General features: G+C 44.1%; 1 protein-coding gene across 8 annotated transcripts in view; it reads left to right on the top strand.

The window, feature by feature from the left end:
* The window catches only part of PALM2AKAP2 (PALM2 and AKAP2 fusion), a 269,198-nt gene that overhangs the window by 244,454 nt on the left and 1,251 nt on the right, over positions 1 to 23,493 (top strand). For 6 of the 8 annotated variants that reach the window (XM_054809517.1, XM_054809516.1, XM_054809514.1 and 3 more), the window contains 4 exons: positions 1,938 to 4,329; positions 12,092 to 12,270; positions 14,574 to 14,612; positions 21,085 to 23,493. The exon at positions 21,085 to 23,493 is cut by the window's right edge and continues 1,251 nt beyond it. In XM_054809517.1, the coding sequence (XP_054665492.1) occupies positions 1,938 to 4,329; positions 12,092 to 12,270; positions 14,574 to 14,612; positions 21,085 to 21,177 (2,703 nt within the window). In that variant the 3' untranslated portion in view covers positions 21,178 to 23,493. The remainder of the gene's footprint in view (positions 1 to 1,937; positions 4,330 to 12,091; positions 12,271 to 14,573; positions 14,613 to 21,084) is intronic. The other 2 variants (XM_054809515.1, XM_054809521.1) reach the window with 1 other exon arrangement.

The following is a 23,493-nucleotide window of genomic DNA, read 5'->3' as shown; positions in this document are numbered from 1 at the left end:
TAGTCCTGTCACCTGAGTACCCGTTGTGTCATGATACCTGGAGTTCTGCAGGCAAACCAAGAGCAATTCTTGCCCTTGCAGGTTAAAAGAAAGTTTATTCTTTCATTTCTGCTATGCCCACTCAAAAACGTAAGGACTTCTTATACTAGTTGTTCTGTATTTGTTTGAATATATCTTTAAATAGGACTAAAGAAGAAACTGGCCACATTTACATATTTAAATGGTGAAAAATGTAATATGCTTTAAGAAAAGCACTGCTAGAAAATTCAGTTGGAGAATTCCTAGGTTCAGCAAAAAATGAGATACAAGTAGAACTAGTGAAGTGTGTCAAGTACAATATATAGACAAAGGCAGGTCAGTTGGTTCTTTTTAAAGGTTTTTCCCAATGTTTAAGCACAATTAAGAAGAAAATATCTAATGGATGAAACCAACATTGTCTTCAAATGTGTACAACTACTAAGTAGAAAACTCTTTCAAAAAGTGCTTTTAAAAGAGCTGTTCTGGCTGGCTGACTATAATTCCTTAAGGTGTGTGAAATGCTTTTTACTGACTATATAAACCCAGAGGCAATGTGATTGTTCAGGTCACTGATAAGTTCCCTTGGGCTCCTAGCTGATCATCTGCTGCAGTGTGTATTAATAGCATGCAGGACAAGGAACAGCAAGGGCGGGGGTGACTAACAAACAAAGGTGTCCTTGTTGGGTGGCCACTGAGTTCACAGGGTTTGATCTGTGCTGTTTACTTCCCAAGCCTGTGCCTCACACACAGAAACACATGTGGAATGGCAACCAGAGACCTCAGATATCAAGTTTCTGTTTTAAAGTGTTAGTCAAAGTGAATAGACGTGTCACGTTGGTTTTCAGGAGTTAAGAAGAGTTATCAAGAGTTAGCAAGTTCTTTTTGCAGAATGATGTTGAAAATGCCCTCTGCTTTTCTTTTGGTGGTGGTTTGTTTTGGGTTTGTGGGGTTTTTTTTTTCCTTTCAGCAGTAAGAATTATTGAGAAATTCATTGTCATGTTACCAGCTTAATCAAAAGTTCCTTCACACTTTACTCACGGGAAGTTCAGTAGGCTGCTTGATGGGTAAAATCTGCCCATACCAGAACATAAATGGTGTTTCTTTCAATACCCTCCTTGAGAGCAGAGGCAACAGATCATGGAGAAATATGAATCCAGTGCATCTGCACTGCAGATCAAAGCAGTGGGAGGGAGGAAACTGTGACTCTGGTCCCTGTCATGCTCCTTGTGGTGGTCTTCGTGCCGTGGGAGTTGCAAATGCTTCCTGTCTCCCAGGTCCAGTTGCGTGTGTGGGTTTCCGTGGGGGCCGAAGAAAGACCCCATGCCTTTCCAGCACTGTGTAATTCTACCCTATGTTTGATGATCAGGATTGATCCACTGAGAAATGAACACTCCCTGCTGATGCTACGTCCTTTTTCCTAACTTGGGATGAATCGCCTACTCTTCCTGCATGTTAGCATCTGTTTCTGCAAAACAGGGACAGTAATATTTTTCATCTGTAGAAGCATTATGAGATTTCCTTTAGGTGCAGAAGGCATTTTTAAAATACCAAGATGATAGGTGTTGTGTGCTGCATGTGTGAACCTTTGAAGAACCTAAACTGCCAAGCTGTTAATAACTTGGAAATCCAAAGCTCATTTTGAGAGGCAAACCAGGACACAGGCATGAAATAACAACAAAGTGAGGATAGTAAGCAGATGGGAGATACTTAGATGAAAGTTTGTTGGTTTAGTGCCTTGTCCAGCTGATGGTAAGGTAACTTTCTATTTTTCATGTTAATGATTTGCCACACTCTGAGGGGCTGCTTTAATCTCAAGTTTAAGAAGTGCTAGGATTTGCTTTCCAGATGGTGTTTACTCTGCATAAAATAAAATGTTGCTTTTTAGGACTTCATCATAGTTTTGTTCTCTTTTATTTTAGAAATCTTCCAGAATCCCTGAGGATGACATCAGGTTGAGAAAAAACAGAGACCAAAACTGTGCCAATTTCTTGGAGCCAGCTACTGTGCTTGCTACAAAGGAAGAGAAAATGGAAATTGAAGTTCCAGTTTCTGAACATAAAAGCATCACCACAGTGGCTTCACCACATCCCATAGAAAATCCAACCCACTTCTTTTCTTCTGCTGCCAGCCACAATGGACTTAAGGACAGGCACGAATCTCTGGACAGTGAAGTTGCTAAAGAGATCAGATACCTAGATGAAGTGCTGGAGGCAAATTGCTGCGATTCTGCTGCAGATAATACCTTTAATGGGACATCCTCCCCTGAACCAAGTGCAGTCTCCATTATGGATGGCTCAGGAACATCTGTTAATGTCAGTAATGATTCAGTATCCAGTGAAAGGGAGGAAAATGTAGCCGACAAGCAGGCACCCTTGGTAGTTGAACCACATGAAGGTAGCATAACAGATGAGACCCTGAAATCTAATGGCCATTCCTTGGGTGGACTGAAGGAAGACACTAGGGAAGGTCTGAAGGTGCCAGGAAGTCCCACTTCTTCAAACAGTTCTAGAAGATCCTCTAAGGATGGAGAAACAACTCTTACAACCCTGAAGAAAGAGGCTAAGTTTGAACTACGAGCCTTCCATGAAGACAAAAAGCCCTCAAAGCTCTTTGAAGATGAGGAAGAGAAGGAAAAATACAGAGTCCGCAAAGTGAGACCATCAGAGGAAATGATGGAACTTGAAAAGGAAAGAAGGGAACTCATTAAAAGCCAGGCTGTCAAGAAAAACCCCAACATTGCCGCCAAATGGTGGAACCCTCCCCAAGAGAAGACCCTGGAGGAGCAACTAGATGAAGAGCATCTGGAGTCCCACAAGAAGTACAAGTTGCGCAAGGAGAGACAGCAGCAGCAGGGTGCAACACCAACATCCCCCAAACAGGTCAGCTGCTCCTTTGTACCACCAGAGCCAGTCAATATCAAGAAAGAGGATATTGTCACAGAGCAAATTGACTTCTCGGCTGCCAGAAAGCAGTTCCAGCTGATGGAGCATTCAGGTACATCTCAGGGTCAGGCCCCACCGAGGCGGTCAGGAACACCCAAAATGTTCTCCATCAAACCCTTCTACAAAAGCCTCAATTCTCCACATGTAGACAGGCCACTGTCCTCCGTGACAAGACCTGTTTCAGTGTGTGGGCAAACGGGACAACCTGAGGGTAACAATGCCACTGTTGTCAAAGCACAGAAGGTCTCCTGTACCTCAGAAGATGATACAAACACTCAGACTACCACTGCTGACCCAGTAAGAGAGTTACCTTGCAGTGATAGCCCCAGAGCTGGACAGGCCTCAAAACTGTGGGCAGAGGACGGAGAATTCATGAGTGCAAGAGCGATCTTCACAGTAGTTAAGGATGATGGACAGAGCGTGCTAGACCAGTTCCCAAAGTCAGCCAGCGCCTCTTCCCCTCCAGAGGAGCTTGACTCTGGTTTGGATGACTTGTCTGTCAGGTCTCAGGATACCACCATCTTGGAGACTCTTTCCAATGACTTCAGCATGGATAACATCAGTGACAGTGGTGCCTCCAATGAGACCATGAGTGCCCTGCAGGAAAGCTCACTGGCAGATTTCTCCCTGCCGCAGACCCCGCAGGCCGACACTCCGGCAGAGTGCAGGGCTGAAGGCATCTCCAAGTCGTTCAGTGACCCAGGCTGTGACTCTCCCTCCTCTGCCTTGGCAGAGTCTGTGCTGATTGATGACCAGCTGGAGTACCACGCTGGCCTACTGGTTCAAAATGCCATCCAACAAGCCATAGCCGAGCAGGCGGATAAAGCAAACTGCCAGGAAGAAGAAATCCCAGCAGAGAAGGAGATCTCAGTCAAAGAGCAGCCAGCCACCACCGGGCCAGCTCCAGCCTCCACAGAGCAGCAGAAGCCAATGTTCGAGCCACCCCAGGTGTCTTCACCTGTTCAAGAAAAAAGGGACACCATACCAAAGACTTCAAAAGAGGAAGACTCAGGACTCAGGGAAGGGAAGAGTTTGCAGCAGTCACCTGTGTACTCAGCCAGCCAGCCATTCCTTGTGGAAGAAAATAGGCACGAAGTCAGCTATTTCAGCAAGTATTCAGAAGCTGCTGAGCTGAGAAGCACTGCCTCCATACTGGCCACACAGGAGCCTGAAGTGACTGTGGGCCCTTTCAAGTTACGGTCAAGGAAGCAGAGGACTTTGTCAATGATAGAAGAAGAGATCAGAGCTGCCCAGGAGCGAGAAGAGGAGCTGAAGAGGCAGCGGCAAGGTCTGCAGGTAGCACCAAGCCCTGTTACAAAGACCGCACCACCCATGCCCACCAGAACTGTGTCTTACAAAACTGCACCAGGTAAGAACCCAAAGCGTCAAAGGGAAAGTGAAATGTGACTGAACGGTCAGGTCAGATTCGGGTTTATGTCATTTTTGAGCAAGCACATCGTTTTGCAGGAGGCAGGAGGGTTGTCATGACTTCATCTGCCTGGAAGTTGCACTCAGGAGGAGGGCACGGGACAACCCAACTTTCTGTCAGTGAGCATACCTGAGGATGTTTTTGTTTTTTCCCCAAATGTAGCACAGAAGTAACTTACATACCCTGCTGATCCTCCTTAGAAAACGCTGTGCTTTATTCTTCCCCTGCCACGTTGTAGCATGACATGTCTATTGCTGTGCTGCTCAGACCACCCACGGAAATTTAGGATCATCACAAGGAGGGACAGCAGCGGTGTTTGCAGCTGTGTGTCTATTTGAAAGACAAACATACAAAGCATTTTTAACAGGCTTTCTGTTCTCTTGCACATCATAAAGGAACTGCAAAGGTAGTGGGGATTTACAGATTTGGGGAGTTTGCATAATTTCTTTTTGTGTGTGTCTGTTCTGCTTTCTGTTTTCAGGTATTTCTTGGTCTTCTTAATGAAGTTTGTCTGGCAAAAAGATCTCCAGAGCTGTGAGTTGCCACGTATTTCAGCTGGTGCCATTCACTACTGAATTAAACAGGCGTCACAAACTAAATGCTTAATAGATTCAGTAGAAGTCCTCTGACTGATCAGCTTCTGGGTCCTTGTGGTGGCATTCACAGCAGTTACAGCATATCACTCTCCTCCTTCCCCTTTTCAAAAAGTAAAATTAAGCACTCATGCCTTCTTAATGTAACATAAAAAAGAAATCTTAAAAACAAAATAGGAACACATGCCAGGCTTATTTCTGTGTAGTGATTTTTATGAGTATAGACCTACATGTGCTTAGAAGTACTTAGAAGTTTTTATTAACAGTGATCATTGTGAAGAAGTATTAATTTTACCAAGAGTACTAAAATTCCATCCTTATTTCCACTGGTGTAAATCAGAGCCAGTGATGCTTCCAAAAATTGTGCGGGGTGATCCTTTTGTTTTCAAAGTCATGGCAAACTTGAATAAGGTCTGGATTTAGTCCATTACCCAGTCTGATTGTGAACTTGGAGTGTGATGCAGCACATAAATAGCTAATACTTGTTTTTGTTTCTTCTGCAAAGAGGATGGTTTTAACCTGTGTTTCTTGCCAAAATATGTAGCAGATGAAGAAAATTTCTTTGAAGTGTTATTGTCATTACTGCTATAGAACAGCATTTTTCATAGGGAGTCTCCATAAACTGAGACGTTTTGAGCATTGTCTGACAAGATGTGAGACAGGGCACCGTAGACCTCAGCTAGGAGGACTCATTGTCTAAACGTGTGCTCATGACCGCTTTCAAAAACACCATCATCTGTCGCTGCAATTGCTCTAAAAGAGGCTGGTAATGGTTGCTTTTTACTCACAAGCTGATGTTAGAAGGTCTGCTGACACTAATGCTTCTTTTAACAGATCAACTGGGAAAACAGTGTACTTCCTGTTCTTACTTCTCTTCACAAGGCATTTACTTTCTGTCTGATGTTAAAATGTTCATTGTAAATTACATTCTAGTGAGAATGACAAACTTGTATTTATAATGGATCATTCCAGACAGTTTCCTTTAAATGTCCAACTGCCATATGTTCAAGAAAGAAAACTGAGATCTATTAGCCAATGATTCGAGGTACTGCAATTTGCCGCTGGTGACAAGGCAAAGAATTAATTTCTAGGAAAAGATGACTATGTGGCAATATGTAAGGATGTCATTGAACAAAAAAACCCACAAAGAGCATTGCCAAAGTCATTCTTAAATCTTCTACTTTTGGTGCTTTCTAAACAGGGGAAGTGCTCAGCAGAGCTCCCAGCTGGCAGAAGCTAGCTCAGCACCCTTAGTGTTGCAGGATGCGTACCCTCATCTCATCCTTGCTGTCCCTTTAGCCAGCTGTGTTGCAGTTAAAGCTTGCAGGCATCCTTAAAAATAGGGAGAGGGGATACCATGCGATCCATTGGAAGATTGCAGCAACTTTCCTTTTATTTTAATATTTACAGCACCTTTTCAATATTTACAAAAACGGAGGCAAAAGATTATTTTGGCAGAGGCAACAAAATCTGGCTGTAAAGCTTCATTGTGGCCAGTTACAGAAGTGATTTACAGAGTGGAAAAGAAAATCTACTTGTGGTAGGCACAGTAAGGAATATGCCGTAGAACATGTCTGATACTGTAATCTGAATAGTTAATAATAATAATAATAATAATGAAAAGCAGAAACAGAGATACTTCTGTATGAAATTGCCTTTCCCAAAGAAAGAATGGGCACTCTTCTTTTAGCATCAGGATACCTCAGCAGAAAGAGATTAGGGGGTCAAGTCTAAATTTGAAAAATCTGTTGCTGATCCTGAAGTGGGGAAGTGTAAACTCACCAGAACTCTTTTGAGGAGGTGCAGAAATTAACTTAATTAGCAATGGCTTATCTCTCATGTTGCTTTTTGGTGGTTAACTGGGCACAGTAGCTTTACTAGGACTCCTGGTAGTCCCTGGTTATTTATTACTCCTGCCCCACTTCACTGCTTTGAACCGTCGTTATGTGGATAACAGAAACACAAACCACAAAAAAGTACTGCAGTGAGCTGAACTGCTATTTTGACTGAAGTGTGGATGATTAACACAATTCATGTGGGTGTATGTGTGAAATAATTGCTAATTACTTTAGATAGCAAACAGGCTGTTTTTGCCACCCTGACATACAACTTTCATACTACTGACAGTAACACTAAACTCACTGTCTGCCAGCCACCCAGCACAAAGCCAACTTCTGTACTGCTAACAAGTATTCTTTAAAGCTGTTTGGGATGCTTTGAAGCAGCCTTTTAACCCATCTCAGATCACTGGAGCACGACACAGATTAATTTCAGTGGAACAACAACTACGTGCTGTGTGCGCACAGGACGAGACCTCCAGGGTAGTCCTGGAAAGGTGAAAGGAAAAACCTACGTGAACTCCTTTCCCAAGAAAGACCAAAAAAAATGCTTGAGCATGGCTAAATTGGGAGTCATCATGGATCCCAAAATATTTGTGGAGCTGTATTTAAATTTGAATGTTTCCCGTGTTGTTTTGCTGCAGCACCTGCTGCGCTTGGCGAGGTGTTGAGCAGCTGCATAGCAAGCCAGTGATTCCTCCTACAAGGTGTAGGTGGTACACCATCCATCCTGGGCAGAGCAGCTGGGGCTGTTTGATAGTTTATTTGAAGAGGGTGATGAGCGTGTGACACGAGAGGATCCAGCGTACATTTGGTGGTGTAATTCCCATGTTCCTTTTATTAGGAGTACTTAAAGAATTTGTGTCTAACTTCCTGTAGTGCCTGACTTCAATAATCCTCTTCATCAAAGGAAGTGTGAAAATCATTACATGAGGGGACTTGGTTCAGTGAAGGCTCTTCTGTTGGAGAGAAACCCTTTGTGAATATTTGCTCTCTCCTGAAACTCGGGCTCTTCAGCCTGCAAGCATTTTCCACTTTCATTTTTCTCTAGTAAATACCCACATTAAGGAAACTTCTCAGGTTCAACAACAGCCCGAAGGTACTTTTTGTACGATGGAAAGAGAAGCAGAAACTTTGGGGCAAGATATTTTTAATATTTGTAGCCATTGCAAAATTTTTAATGCCCTGTATACGTGTAAACAATAAGGATCAGGTATAATACATATGCATGAACACCCTTTTAAAATGAGAATTTTGAGAAAGGCTAGAGCGAAAATGAAGCCTTTATGTTTCCTTACCCCTACATAGGCACTGGAATGAAAAAAGCAAAGTTCATCATTCTCTTCAAGGATTCCTCTGGAGTGCTCAATCACTCATGCCCTGAACACTTCCAGGAGTGCCTTAACAGCATACTAACCCAGCTCATTTGTCATTTGCCCTCTTATTCCCTCTCAAGTGGAGAACGTGTATGAAGTGAGAGGATCTTCAAGAGGTTCTTTTTTTAATGTTTGCTTGTTTGTGTGTTTGCATATTCATGTTGCTAACTTGGTGTTCACGAAGACCAAAGAAGCCCACCTTTCACGTGGAGTGGTAATGACGCTCCACGTTACCAGAGGGGCATTTTTTTATGTACTTCAACTATCCCCTGACTTCAGCATAGACAAGTCCCCTAAAACAATCTGTCTTGCTGAAATACCTTATTTTGAAAAATTTTTTCTGCTGTACAGATATCTTAAAAAATGCCAACAGCATCTGTAAAATAGTTACTCTTACTTGTGTGAAGCCCCGTTCTTCCCATCTCCTTTGTACCTTAGTTAACATTATATGCGGGCCCTTGGTACCTGCTGGTAACTTAGTGGTGGCTCAGGCCCTTGTCCCAGGGCCTTGCCTCGGTCACTCTTGCTTCTTGATATTGCAGCAAATCAGCTGAGCATTCTTCCTCGGCTTGCAGCGAGTGCTGGAACACCCGTCAGGTTCCACAGGGTGGATAAGTCACCATCACAAAACCTCTTGCTCCCCAGAGCTGCACAGAGGTTTTGCTTAGGAGAAAGCTAATCTGTCCCCAGCTCTTACACATCTGATTTTGTAGAGAGGTGTCAGGTGATGTTTTGCAGCCACCAGACCGGGACACAGCAGCAGCTGCTCCCTCCCTGAGCTTTCCCCTCTCCCAGGGCTTAGAAAGAGCGTTCTCCATAGGAGCAGGTCTTGCCTGCCCCAAATAGCACAAGAGGCAGGAAGTTAAGAGAAATCAAATTCCAGGAGCTTCCTACTAGATCCCTGAAGCCAGAGAGTGGAGGGAGCCATCACCAGAACTGAAGCCATGGAACATTTTTTGGAGTCCCTTTGAAAGAGGAGAAGAATGTAAATGTGTAGGTGAAGATTTGGGATGCTATAGCCTGTACTCAGTATCTTCCAACAGCTCTAAAGGTGACCTCAGGCGTCTACCTTCCCCTGGAGAGGATGACACTGCTGATAACTACTGTTAACTTGCAAGTGCAACCATCAGGCTGCAGTTTTTGCTGGCATCCTACAAGTGTAACCCTTTCTCATTTTGAATCAGAGTACAGTTCCTTTATTACTCAGCTTGGATTTGGGTGAGGACCACCAGCAGTCTCTGTGTGCATCAGGTGTGGGCATGGGACTGCAGAAGTAGAAAGAGCCTGTCATCATCATGTCTCATGATGCTTTTATGCTGAATGGCTCTTCTGCCTGAGAACAGTACCTTATCTGGATGAAAACCTGCCAGAAGAAAACTAACCCAGCAACATTTCTAACACAATCCAAGCTGGCAGAATAGATCTGCCCTGGACTGGAGCTCTGCATCAGGCTCACAGAGTTTTTCTGTGATTGTTCTGAGAGCCCCAAAGCCTCAGACACCTCATCATCTAACCACAACCTCACTGATGGTTGGTTGTGCTGGTTGCTTGCCTTTCTGCCACTGTTGGCACTGCTAGGATCGCTTTCTTCCATCTGCCTACCTGTTCTCACAAATTTTTTAGGAACTTGAAAGAGACACTCTTCTGTGAAAAGTAGTTGAAATGATGCTGTGAATTCCTGATTTTTTTAGTGAAATTCAAACACAGAGAGAACATAGTTGCATAAGCATAATTTCTTGTGGATACAAACCAACAAACCAGTGTTTTTCTGTGGGCAAATCTCATTTCCACCTTGGCTTCTATATTTGTGAAAAGGGAACTGTGACACTGTTCATGGTGACACTGCCCAGCATGCTCAGAACAGTTGCATGTTGCTGCAGAGTTGCTGCTACGATATGGAAATTGATGTGTCCTCCATCCAGGGAGGATGGGTCTGCTCAGAGATATTGCCTTTCTAAAATGCAGATCCCCAAAGCCTACAGTTGCATTGTTTTCCCGGGGGAGTGGGGTGGAAGGAGCTTTTTTCAGGTGTGAGGCTTGCCCGTAGGTCTGAGCATCCTGTGATGGTCTGCATCCCTGGGGGAAAGCACAAAAGCTGGGCAGACATCTGAGAAGCCTGATTTTTCCTGCGTTACTTCCATACATCCAAGACAGTTATTTATTAGTGTAAGAATTAAGTAATACAGCAAGATATCTTACCCTTAGTCAGGCCCTTTATTTTCAGCAGACTTTTTTACCCACTGGACCTAATGGGCAAGGTGATGGTTGTTTTCTCTCCTGCTGAGCAGTCCAAGCTGTCACGCATGGGTGCACTTGGGTGCAGTTGGGCAGCTCTGGACCTGCTCTTGGCCCCTGCTTTGGCAGCGTAACTCCTGGTTGTCTGTGGAGCTGGTGCTGGTACAACCAGAGAACCTGGGCCCATAGAAATTCCCCCTCCAGTCTCTGGTGCGGTGATTTAGGGGGGATGAATTCCCAGCCTTGTCCCTGCACCAGCCAGCTTAAGCTAAGCCTGTAACGAGAAACTAGAATGCTGGGTTTTTCCATACTGGTCAGAAATGAAACAAGCCCGGCAAAGGGATTTCTTGTAAAAGACCTCCGCAGTGTTGACTCAGGTTTCACTTCTCCCTTCAAGAATAAATCCTGCTGAATCTTCTAGGAGGTTTCAAGGCTGCTCTCTAGTGGTTGCCACTGTCATGATGCTTTTGGGAGGAGCGGCTAAGGTTTTCATTTGTCTTAGGATGTTTCATGAAAATCTGCACAATCTTTCTGGTTACTTCACTTATTTGTAAGGGTTTGGGGTGTGCGGTTTTTTTCCTTTATTTCTTTCCCATTCATTGAACTGTCTTATTTCAAAGAGCTGCCATGTCATGGAAAAGGGAAACTGATTTTGGTTCAGCATTGATTTCTCATGTCATAGCTGAGGACCCCAGCACCTTATTCCCACACCCACAACCTGCCATCATCCTCCTCATTCTTCCCACCAGGACAAGCTGGGCAGCTCACCCCGGATCGGTGCCTGGTGATGAGAAACGCAGGCTGTCCTCCCCGGAGAAGCGTGGATTGTCCACCCACTGAGCTCTCCCACAGCTCAGTACAGTGGTCTCCTTGCTCTGGCCTGCCTCCTACCCAGCTCTTCAGCTGGGGTCACTGCCTAAAACCGGCTCTCCTGGGTGAAATGGGCTCAGTCAGAGAGCAACTTGACTTCTCTCTGACTTTCTTCTCACCAGGAGACTGAAGGGCCCTGTCTGAATGAGGGAGTGTGGGATGGAAACCCCATCCTGCTTTGCCACAGGTATCCCTCCAGGAGCACCCTCTGATACTTGAGGAAACAGCTTCAGGGAGGAGAAGCACAAGGGACCACCCCAAAGCCTTTCACGCTTACAAACCAGATAAAAAGCACTGGAAGAAAAGAAAAAGCCAGCAACACTTAACAAGATGCCTTCTTTGGACATCTGGCACATGGTCCCCAGCATACAGCAGTGGCATCCTGTGCATTGGATAGTCTGAGCCGGGAAAAAAAATAATCTTGCAGTTTTCTAGAATCTTACAAACATTTCCAGATCACTGAAATGTGTCCTGGAGGAGGGAACAGGGGTAATTCAGTCAGGTACTACTGTAAATAATAGTGGTGGATTAAATTTGCATTGTGTTGTTTGGTAGCTCTTGTAAGTTTTGTAAAAAGATTTTGTAGTGTTTTGGTGTAGTGCATTTCAGGAAGAGGGAGAGTGTTTTAAAAGCCCATGACCATCCTGATTTACCAGATTGTTTCATAAATTTCATTCCAAACTGTTTCTTCATTCAAACCCTACTGAAAACGCTTCTCCAGCTGACATCTTTTGGAAGCAACTTGAGTCCTTCAGCTTAGAAGGGGTCTTTGCTTTTCATGTCATTGCAGGAAAGATAGAGAAGATAAAGCCTCCTCCATCCCCCACCACAGAAGGCCCTGTCTCACAGTCTGACCCACCACATGAGGAGGCTGCAGGAGCCCAGCGACCCAAGAACCTGATGCAGACCCTCATGGAGGATTATGAAACACACAAAACTAAGAGACGAGAAAGGATGGATGACAGCAGTGTAAGTGCACTTGCCCTTTTCACTTTTTGCTCTGCAATAGAGACCATGACTCACAAGAACCAGCATTCAGACAACAAAAATATTAATTTTCCAAGAATCTGCTCAGATCACCTTGCAGGTGTGTAAGGATTTTAACACATTGTAAGGGCCACTGGGTTTGAGATGGAAGGATAAGGGCCAGTGGAGAGGAAGAGAGTGTCACTGCAAATATCAAAAGCAACTCATATTAGTTTCTTTTTAGTTATTTAGGTTTATTATTAATAAGGGCAGTGGGTAGCTGCCCTGCACTTGGTGGACTTTTTGTTAATTCACACATCACTAAGACCCTCCAATGGGTTATTTTAGTGGCTCTTTGAACTTTGTGGACCAAGCATGTATTCATGCCTGTGTTCATAGACTCCCAAAGTCTTCTTGTTCATCATGCTCCTGCTCCCACGTAGGAAGCTCCTCACACACAGGAACGTGCCTTGTTCTGGCAGGGGCCTCTTGGGGAGGAGCCACTCTCTCGTTTCCCCTCCCTCCCCAAAGCACCCAGTGAAATGGAGTGTCTCCACCTGCTCCTATGGGTGCTGTTTTCTGGCATGTCCCTTGAGGATCTCTTTCCCTGAAGAGTGCTCAGAGGCTTGCAGGAGACATGTCACACCCTTTGCAGAAGCCAGCAGGAACTTTAAAAAAAAGAGGGGCATAAAACTCCTACTGTACAAATCAGAACTGGTCCTCAGGAGTCCCGCAGTGAGCAGTAACTCCTTCTGCTCAGTTACCCAAGCGCAACTCCTCAGGTGCTTGCAGAGCTGCACGTGTGCCCCCTAGAAAGCAGGTTGACCACAACTGCGTAGCGTCTTCTGCAGTTTGAAGTGACCCCTGACGTCCTGACCAGAGCGCTGGTCTGGGCAGCGTCTGACCGAAGAGGTGTGCTCTGGGTGCCAGCTCGGCTGTCCACTGCTGCTAAAGCTGCCCGGGCACTGACCGCCCGAAGATGCACTGCCAGAGCATTGGTGCCGGTCAGACAACTTGTGGGATGGATCCTTTTCTGAGACGAATTGTCAAGGCTGCAGTGAATTTACAGAGCCCCGGTGCACACCAGAGTCCCTCAGTGTTGTGGTTTGTTGTCATTCTCCTCTTCTCTAAGCCCATTGCATACAGACAAACAAGATTTACATTCTTGCTGCTGCCTACCCAAAATCCTGTCAGAGGGCAGTGTTCTGCAGAGCCCAGGGAGAGCTTCCTCAGACCAGCAGGAGCATTTTGTTTCTTTTCTCTGCCTTTTTCCGCTCTCCTTTTGTAAACATGTCACACCATTGACAGGGGAAAGATAATTCAAATAAGAAGGGCTGCACTTGTGTCACTGTTAGTTTGAGCTTATATTTTACATACCAGGCAAAGCAATAATTATTTAAACAACAAATAGCTTTGATTTGTTGGCAGAGGACATTTCACCATGTGCTCAGGAAAAAGATCACTGTAACTAACAAAACAAAAGAGCATATTAACCGGCCTGTTTTTAAAAATATTTGAAATATAGTGGGGGAAGGAGCATAACTGACAACCAGGCAGGCAGCTGCCACTTGGAGCATTAAGTCCTGAGAACGGAACGTGGCTCAACATCAGTTTTTGTGCATGAGGGGAACCGTAGACTTCCTCGGGTACCCGGAGCAGCTAGGGTGCTGTGGCAGGGGCAGAAGGCAGGAGCCACAGTCTCCTGAATGTATTGCAGAGAGGTTTGATGTCCATGGAAACTCCCTCACATATGCTGAGCACATGAGCAGTACTGACGTATAGAGCTTCGTTTTCTCCCTTCGTAAGACACACCAAAAGGCAGGAGGGTGGTTTCAGTAGGATATCTACCCTGCCTCTCCTTTCAACATCACCGCCTCCTGTTTTATGTCTGGCTTCAGTGGCTGCTACGTGGCCGCTCTGGCTGGGGCTTGCACATTTTGCCTTTCAGAGACAGAGGGCAAATCAAGCACATCTGCTCTTGGAAGAACTTCACTGCTAAGGCAAGGGGGCAGTTTCTTCCAAAGAGGATGTGTTACAGCAGAGGTTTCAACAGGTGAGAAAAAGAGAAAAAGCAGCAGCAAAAAAACAGGTCAAGCACTGATGGTAAACAAGACTGAGACTGGTCAAGCAACGTCATTAAAAAAACACTAAACTGACTAATCTTTTTTTTTTTTATGACACCAAGTTGCTTGAAATCCTATACTCTAGGATGTGCCAGTTCTTGCAAGTTCTTTATTTTGTTCTTGTTTCCTAGTTATAACATGCTTGTTCAATGTACTAATGCTGGTCTTTTCCCTTTCTACCAGTACACCTGTAAATTACTGTCTAGCAAGGTTACTTCTGAGGTACTTTTCAAATGCTTATTTATTTTTGTTTCCTCTTGCATGGTGATTCCTAGTGCATGTTGCTGCAGTTTGCATTTTCATTCTGCGTGCCAGTGCTGTTTAATATCAAAACCAGGATGCAAATTTGTGTGTGGGCTATTCCTTCTTATCTCTCATCAACAAATATTTGTGTGGCTGGTTTTCTAACCCTTGGATTCTAGTTACAATTTCTGGCATGGGAGGGCTTGTAATTAAAGGGACAGGAGCTGTTGCCCAGGACTGGAGCATTCCTGAGGTGTGAAATAAGAATTTCTCCTTAATCCCTGTTACCACTTAGCTGGTAAAGCTAAACCTGGGATCCAAGCATCCTCAGATGCTGAGTGAAACTGCTGTGGCTTTCCTTTGTCTCTGATTACAGTGTATTTAGCACTACCAAAATCTCTAGTATTCTGTAAAGAATCTGCACACCAACCTTTCATCTGTGGAAGAAGAGTCAGATCCAAGCACACGGCCTCAGTCTGGTGAATTTTGTGAACCTGTCCTTGTCCCTGTGTGTTGTGATGTGATAACTGATCACAGTCCCACAACTTAGCATCAGTGTTGGTCTCAGAGCAGAAGAAACCCAGACCTGTTAAAGAAAGGGTATTTACAGTGACATTTGTTTTTTTAGCAAGGCAGTAACTTGCACAGTCCTTACCGCTACAAAGGTAGACTGCCAAATGCAAAAATTTTAAGAGCAGGGAGTTGATACCAACTACACTTTTGTAATGTTTATAGGAATGAGGTGCTCAATAATTTAGACATTTCAATTGTCTGTAATTTTCTCTGCAGACGTGTAAATCTGGACTTCTCTAAGAGACACAAACAGATTGTGGTAATGACTGACACTCATTCATCCAGCACCAGCATTTTTTAATGAACGTGAACCTTCCACTATTTCCCTGTTCCATAACATATTTGACCACATCAGCTACCTGAACACAACCGTATGAACATTTTCTGTCCTGGACAGTAAAGCAAAGTCAAGTCTATGCCATTTCCTATTCATTAAATAATTTACTGTGGGTTTTATCTCACAAGCCAGTGATTGATCTTTGTGTAGAGTATGTATAGAGAGCTAATCAGTGTAAGAGCAGTGTGCTTCCAGAGACCTGGTTTTAAACACAGGTTGGGCCTCTTCTCCCCAATAATACCTGCACAATAATCTGAGTTACACGTTATGAACAGTAAGTAGTGATGAGAGCGTTTGATGTTGTGTGAGGATCAGAAGCTCAGGTGTAGATTTTGCATGCCCAGCCCTTGGCCTTCTGCTGGGAACGTTGTCCACCTTGTAAAATGATAATGCCGCAAGGAGTAATGAGCTGGAAATGAATGTGCATAGATGGGAAAGAGAGATGAAAAAAGCTGTAGGACAGAGCGATTCTGTATGCAGGTGAAACTATGCCACCTGGCTGATCCCCTGTGCTAAGCCTCAGGCTGAAGAAACCGTTTGGTTCTCACTGGAAATCTTTAGCTGAAGCCAGGCAGTTGTTCTGGAAGGAGCAGCAAGACTTAAGGCATGATGCCCCCCTACTCTCTATTGACCCCAGAGCTGAGCTATGGCTCCTGTTCACCAGAGCCTGCCGTAATTCGCTCTGGTGCAGGCAGGTGGCTCAATTTTCATAGTCATTGGAAGCGCTGGAGCAGACCCGGCTGTGTTTGTGCTGGTGGGGAGCAGGAGCCTGCATGCCATGGGCCTGGTGGCTCCATTCCAGTAGTCAGCAAACCCCCAGCAAGGTACAGTAACTGCTGAAGTTCAGCTACACGCAGCAAACCACAGCCTGCTTCGTTGGGTTGATGTGGTTTTATCACCTCCAAATTCCTGCAGCCTGTGTTATAAGCACGTCTGTCTGCTGTTTTAAAGAGACCACAGATAACTACATGCCTGCACGTGTATAGGTTGTTTTAATCCTCAAAATTTTCTGCTTTTGTCCTTACAACTATACATATCTTCACATTTTCAAATATCCTGAGTTTGCTCAGTATCAATCATGCTGTAGGAGATAATGCACTAAGGTGACATTTATGCAATATTAAAGGCTACTGCTGAAAATTTTTGTGTTACAAAACAGAAACCCAACATACTACATTTGATGGCAGAGGGCACACAGTTTATGTTTTAATACTGACCAGCAGCAGTATAATATTGTTACTGTCTCATTTCAGGTGAACACATTTTTGTCTCAGATACCCAGCTCCTCACTGTGCTCTCTAGAGATCTGGTGTATTCAGTGAATAGCATTAAGTAGGTGCAGTAAAGAAAATACCTTTATACTGGAGAAATAGATGTTCTTTATCCCTCAGTAGTTCCATTTTTGTGTTAAAGCATTTAGTTTATCGTTCCTGAGTGGGAGCTCTCACGTCTGCAGGAGCAGGCAGCCTTTGTGCTTCTGTCTCTTTGTGCACGGTGTGCTCCATGGAGGTGTCTTGTGTACCCGCATGGTACTGGTAGATTTTAGACACCCAGACCTTTGCATTTTCTGTTCTTGTTGCTTTTAGTTCTTCCAGGTCCAGATGGGAAGAATCAGTAAAATATTAAGCTCCAGAAAATTCATTTTGCTTCCACATCAGTTTTACTGCTACTGTTCAATAAAAATTAGCCTGTACTGTGTGGTAGTCATTTTCATTCAGTGGTGGGGATAAATATGCTTTGGACTAAAGCGTATCTGTATTTTGCTTTTTATTCTCTTGTTGCCAGTAAGAGAGCAATTATTGTTACATCTGTTGGAGGGAAAATCAGGACGGGTTAGTTTCCATCTTTAGGATGGATAGTAAATTAATCTTACACCTGACAATGGTAGCTGTTTCAATCTTTTTTGTTTGGGGTGTTTGTTTCGTTTTTTTTTTTTAAATCCTCAAAAATAAATGCAATATGTCAGGAAAGAACCCTCTGCAATTCTTAGCGAGACTCCACAGCTGCAACCACAAGATCCACATAGCAATTTTTTGCAAAGAGAGGTGAAGAGCAATTTTTACAACCCTACATATCTTGGTACATTTGTCTTTCCCTCACACCTACTTCTGCTCTCCAAATTCTTCCTCTTCTATTGCAGCTAGTAATCAAATCGCTTCTTCTAATTAAGACATTTTATATAACATTGTTCTTTTCACTGATGTGGCCTTACTATTAGGATGTAGCCAACTCAGTTCTTCAGCCTAAGCTTGACACAACTATCTGCTTCATGATCTTTCTGATTTTCAGTATGCACCTTCTGTGTACAGTTATGAGCCTGGCTGCATTAGGACACCCTGACGACCCATGCTGAGGTGATGTGGGGCATCATTGGGTAGGACGTTTACAAAGCGTTGAGGTAGCATTTTGTAATGTGGCCAAAATGTGACGTGTTACATACCACCAAAACAGCCACAACAACAAAAGCAAAAGACTTTCTTTCCTTTGACTTGGTGTGGAGAGCCTCTGGGTGCTGCTGGACTTGTGATGGGTCTACAGACAGCCCTGATACCTGCCAAGAATATTTTTAAATGGAGATCATTTGCTATTTTAGGGAAGCGGCTTCCTGGGTTGTGAATTCAATGCTCCATTGAGGAGTCCTGATTCTCCACTCAGTCATTCCAGTTGCATACTATAATTACCACATTGTTTCCTCTAGTGGGTGTAAAACTGGCACAGTCTACTAAAAATGAGGGTTATTTTAGGTCGAACATTCTTTTCAGTAGATTAGAAGAATAATTCTGAAGTAACCAGTCAAAAGCACCTTTAGCTTGTTAGCATCTGCTGTACTGTTTAGAGGGCTTGTTCGTTAGTACTAAGCCAGACATCAGTACTTGTTTTCCTGCAAAGGTTAAGTCCACATTCAATGCCCTCTCGGTATCTCTGATATAATTCTGGAAACAGTTTTCCTTGGAAAAACCAGCAGTATTTGCAGAAGTAGACAAGCTTCTGGGCAGGTTTGCAGACAGGAGATAAATGGAAGAAATCCTGTTGCCATCTTTTAAGACAAAGATGAACTGACTGATCCAAAGCAGAAATCTTGAAAGTTTAAGGGTCCTGACTGTCGCAAGCCATCACCAGAGACCATCACAACATTGTGATTTCCAGCAAGGAAGACACTGGCTGGAAACTGTTGTAAATTATGTCAAATCCATTTTATTTTCAGCTCGCGTAAATCTACAGGCCAAATTCATCAGAACTCATTTAAATATACCACTACTCTGTCATAGTGGCAGTTTTGGTTTGAAATTTATGCTGAATTCGCTTTTTTCCCCTGTAAATTTCAGTATCCAGTGGGGAGAAGAGTAATTTCCTGTGGTTTATTTAATCATTATCCCATATTGGTCTTCATAGTCTCCTCTCTAGCACTATTTGTCTGTTGCCATCCAAAAAAACCAAAAAAAAAAATCACTGTTTCTTCTCCCCCTTCCTTGCTAGCCCTGGAGCAGCCACTGTCTTTTCTCATTCTGAGAAGATAATAGGATGATGCCCTGATACCCAGTCCCAGTTTTACTTTTCCATTGTTCAGTTTAGGTTGTCTTTCCTTGGTTTGGGCTCTCAGAATCCCAAATATGTAGTTTAAACTGCTGGTCCTCATCCCTGCAGTGGGAGTAGCTCCAGTGTGCTGCTTACAGGCCGATGTCTCAGAACAAATTTTTTTACTGATTTCGATATTTTTTTAATGAATTGTTAGGTTTGTGGGCCCATTTGCCCTCTACTGGATAAAATAGAAACTGCTCAGCGCTGCTCTTCCTTTCCAGTGGTTGCTCTGCAAAAAGAGGAGGCATGATTTTGGGCAATAGTTCAGCAAAAAATCCCTTCAGTGGACCTGTACCAGCTTTGTAGCCCGGGTCAGCACTGGGATCTTTAGCTCAAAACTGTCTCTGTTGGCTGGATTTAGCCTTTAGTTCTTTGGTTTGTTCATAGTTATAGTAAAAAGAAATGGCAAAGAAATAATAAAGCTGGCAAAACTCCACCCTACCTTCAGCTCCTGAATGGAGGGCTGGGTCTTAGCGTAAATGCAGAAGTGTGTTCTCATTCCTGCAAGTAAAGTTATGGCCTGTAATTTCAGCTGACAGTTCAGAGCTGATTTCCCAATTTTGCCTGTACAGAAACCTCTAATACCCGTGTACTTTTCCAACCACAGCTTGTCACAAGCCGAAAGAAGAGTTTCTTTAGTCTTAAATTATTTATCTCTATTCCAGTCAAAACCTAAGTTCTCACTGCATCTGACTTTCTACGCAAAAGAATAAAATAGCATCATCCTTTCTCAAAAGGCCAGCTACTCTTCTGCAGTCAAGGAGCGTGCAGAGCAGCTTGCAGGAAGCATTAGGGACCAGGGATGGCAGGCATTGGTTCAGTGAACAGTCATGTAGGTGTTGGGGGATTTTTTTTGCAGTTTTTGTTTTTTGTTTTTAACTGACTGTGTGAACATTTCAAAATTTTACTTCTCTGGGAAGACTGTTTTAAAACCCGCTGAGGGCATTGTACGTTGGCAGCTTTGTAGTTTGATCATGGAGCTGTTATTTTGTGTAGGTCAGAAAATAACATTGCTGTGTGCTTCTGTAAGAAGGCCCCAGACCCCTTTATGTCTCACTCTGCCAGAGGAAAACATGCATTATTCGCAAAGTAGTGCATCAGATGCACATCACAATAATACCTTTGTTTTCAGCTGATTTTTTTTTTAACCTTGTTAAAACACGTGTTAAATCTGTTTCTTTTCTAGTTAATAGCTTCTGTGTGTGCATGCGTATGTCTATGTATAATACATACAGAATGTGTATGGTTTTATATGTATGCATGTGCATGTGTGTGTGTGACTGTATGTATGTATGTAAATATATCTGGGCCTATCTTGTACCAGCCTCTACAGGCTGTGCAGGTCTTCCTTGTGTAAATGTCCTTTCCCATATGCATGGAGTGATTTTTCACTCCAGGAGCCCTTTGATCGCAGTGCATAGGCTTTCCCATTTACTTAGCTGCAAGCCAAAGACCACAAGAAGAAGATGCGGGAAGGGGCTGCCTAGATCTGCCTGGGGGGGTGACATGCTGAAATAAACAGCAGACTGCTTTCCAGGCTGCACATGCATCTCCAAAGCAGCCTGTGGACGAAGCTGCCGGGTGGTTGGTGGCCCCTGGGATTAAAGGTGTGCAGCTGCCTCTGGGGAGAGGACCAAGACCCTGTTCCTTGCCTTCCCCAGGCAGGGACTGGGCAATGTGCAGCTGGGCTGATAAGGGGCAGCTGGGGCTCCCCTGAAGCAAGCTGGATGCTGCCAGACAACTCCTACCACTTCTGTCGTCCCATGGTGTGGCTTTGCTCTTGTGTGCCGTTCCCCCACACACACCTTCACATCAGCAGGTGCTTCATCGCATGAGTCTTCCCAGTTTGCACAAGGTGCAGTTTGCCCCACACCTGCTCGGGCACACGGTGTGGGGCACCCTGGCATGGGGGCGATGGGCAGCTGAGTGATGTGCTGCATTTTCCCTTTCTCTCCTGACCAGGTCCTCGAGGCGACCAGGGTGAACCGCAGAAAGAGTGCTCTGGCGCTGCGTTGGGAAGCTGGCATTTATGCCAACCGGGAGGAGGACGAATAAGCACACTGCAGTGCGAAGACAGTGACCAGGCATGCCGAAACCAAAAAGAGAAAAAGGAAGAAAAAAGAAACACAAAAATAACCACAAAAGCAGCAGCATTTTAGTCCGATATTTATTGAATACACAACAAACTCAATGATGCACATAGACACAGAAATGATCCAACTCCCGGCAATCCTAAAACAACAGGAAAAACCCACCTAGAAAATATCCCCTTCTCCTTCCCTCTCTGCCCCCTCTGAAATAATGCAATGGGGAGGGTGCAGGGGGTGGGAGCCCTCAAGAGAGGGGACAAGGGGGCAGTTGTCCCCACAGACCGAAGAGGCTGCAGGCGCGTGGCAGGAGGTAAGCATGCAGGAGCTGGCGGCCAGGGCTCATGCTCATGCTTTCCACTGTCCGAACTGACAGCCCTGCCTTGCCCCCGGGATCACCATCATGCGTGTCCCCCCCACCCCAGCAGCTCTCGTCGGACCCTCCTGCAGTTCCTTCACCTCCCACAGCCGCTGCACTGAGACTGTCGGCATTACTTCGGCATACTCTATCCAGCCACAAAACACAATGATCTTGCCCTCTGTTGCTATTTCTTTAAGGGGACTGAAGGGTTGGGTTTGGGATTGGGGTGGGGGTTTTTTGGGGGGGGTGGGTTGTGCTCCCCTTTCTCGTAATTTATCTGTTTAAAAGGAAAAAAAAATATCAAAACAAAACAGGGAGGCAGTTTTGCAAATGTACAATCCAGTAGACTCAGTAAAACAGTCCTTGTGTTGCAAACACAAGCCATCACAATTCAGGAGTGGAATAGATGGGGATGAGAGCTAAGCCAAATGGATTACCTTAGCTTTAGGATCCTATATGCTTGCAATATCACCTGAGCTCCAGGTTCTCAGAGCATATTTACGTAACAAAGTTTCTAAATAGAAAATCTGTATTTAGTGGATGACAACTATTTTTTGATGGTGGGGAGGGAAAAGAATGGCATATGTGTAAAAGCTATGAAGATGGATAATTTGAAGTAGAAGGGTAGTGGGAAAGGAATACAAATAAAGGACATTTAATTTTTAAATGAGGCAATAATTGAACTAAGCCAGACTCTGGCCTAGAAAGAGGTATAAAAGAAAGATGAAAGATAGTTACGTCTTCGAGTATATTTATACAACATAAAAAAGCCTTTGAAGCAGAGTGCTTTGTGGAAGTCTTCACATTTCCAGATAACAAAAAAGCTAAAGGGCATAATGAGTTGGAAGGAGTGAGCAAGGAAGAGCAGACAAGGGAAGAAAACATTATTTCTGCCATTCAGCCAGTGTTTTCAGTGCTACAAGCAAACCATAGAGCCTTTAGTTACTGCTTAGGCTTGGGATCAGCAGTGAAGGATTAGTGTGGATCTGTGCGTGTGGGCGTGTGTGTGTGCGTGTGTGTGTGCGTGCATGCGTGTGAGGCTGGCATACCAGAAAGTGTATGGCAGTGTGTGTACTGATTATCTTCTCCAAAGCTGTTTACCAGCTGTAGGGGTGAGTGCTAATTTCTTTTTTTTTTTTCTGAAAGGGGATATAAAAACAAGGCACTGAGTTAATGCAGTATTTGTGATATTAAAATTTGACCCAACATGGTATTTGCATGAGTCACAATTGCAAAGTATTGACCAGTTTTGTAAGCTGACAATTAGGAAAAGAAATGTGGTATTTATTCTTGTGCTTTGTATCTGTATTTAGTATAGAGGCTGCAGGTTTAGTCTTTCTTTTCATGCAGGCAATACAATAGGAATATTTTACAACTGGGAACCATAATTTCTGGACAAGAAACCAACAAGTTTGGGAGATGACAGAAAAAAAGACACTGAGCTTTTTTTTTATATAAAATATTCTGTCTTTTTAATAAACAAACAATTATTATTTTGACATCTTTTTAAAAAAATCATCAGCCAGGATACTGGTCCTCACTTAAGCCTTTCCTTGGCTTCATGACCTGCTGTGCTGTTTTATCCTGAAACTGAGTTCCGAGTACCGATACTGTGAACATAATTCTGGTGCTTTTCTTAAAAAAAAACACAGAGCTTGCAACCAAATGATTCCCTAGCACCCCCCTTTTCGGTTCCTCCAGCATGTGATTTCTGTCCATGGACACTATCATTTTGAGGGTTGTTTTCAGGGAGTTGTAGCAAATACAATTACATATACCCATTAACTCAGTTCTGTCAATTGTCTCCCTAAGTGCTATTGAACAGAAGAAAACACTGCTGAACTGAGTGTTCACTGTGGTAAGGGTAGCAAGCTTGTCTCCACGATGCTCTCTAAACCCGGGTGCATGGGGAGGCACCATGCC

This window comes from Grus americana, chromosome Z, assembly GCF_028858705.1.
Source record: "Grus americana isolate bGruAme1 chromosome Z, bGruAme1.mat, whole genome shotgun sequence".
NCBI lineage: Eukaryota > Metazoa > Chordata > Aves > Gruiformes > Gruidae > Grus > Grus americana.
This window is presented reverse-complemented; position numbering and strand designations above follow the sequence as displayed.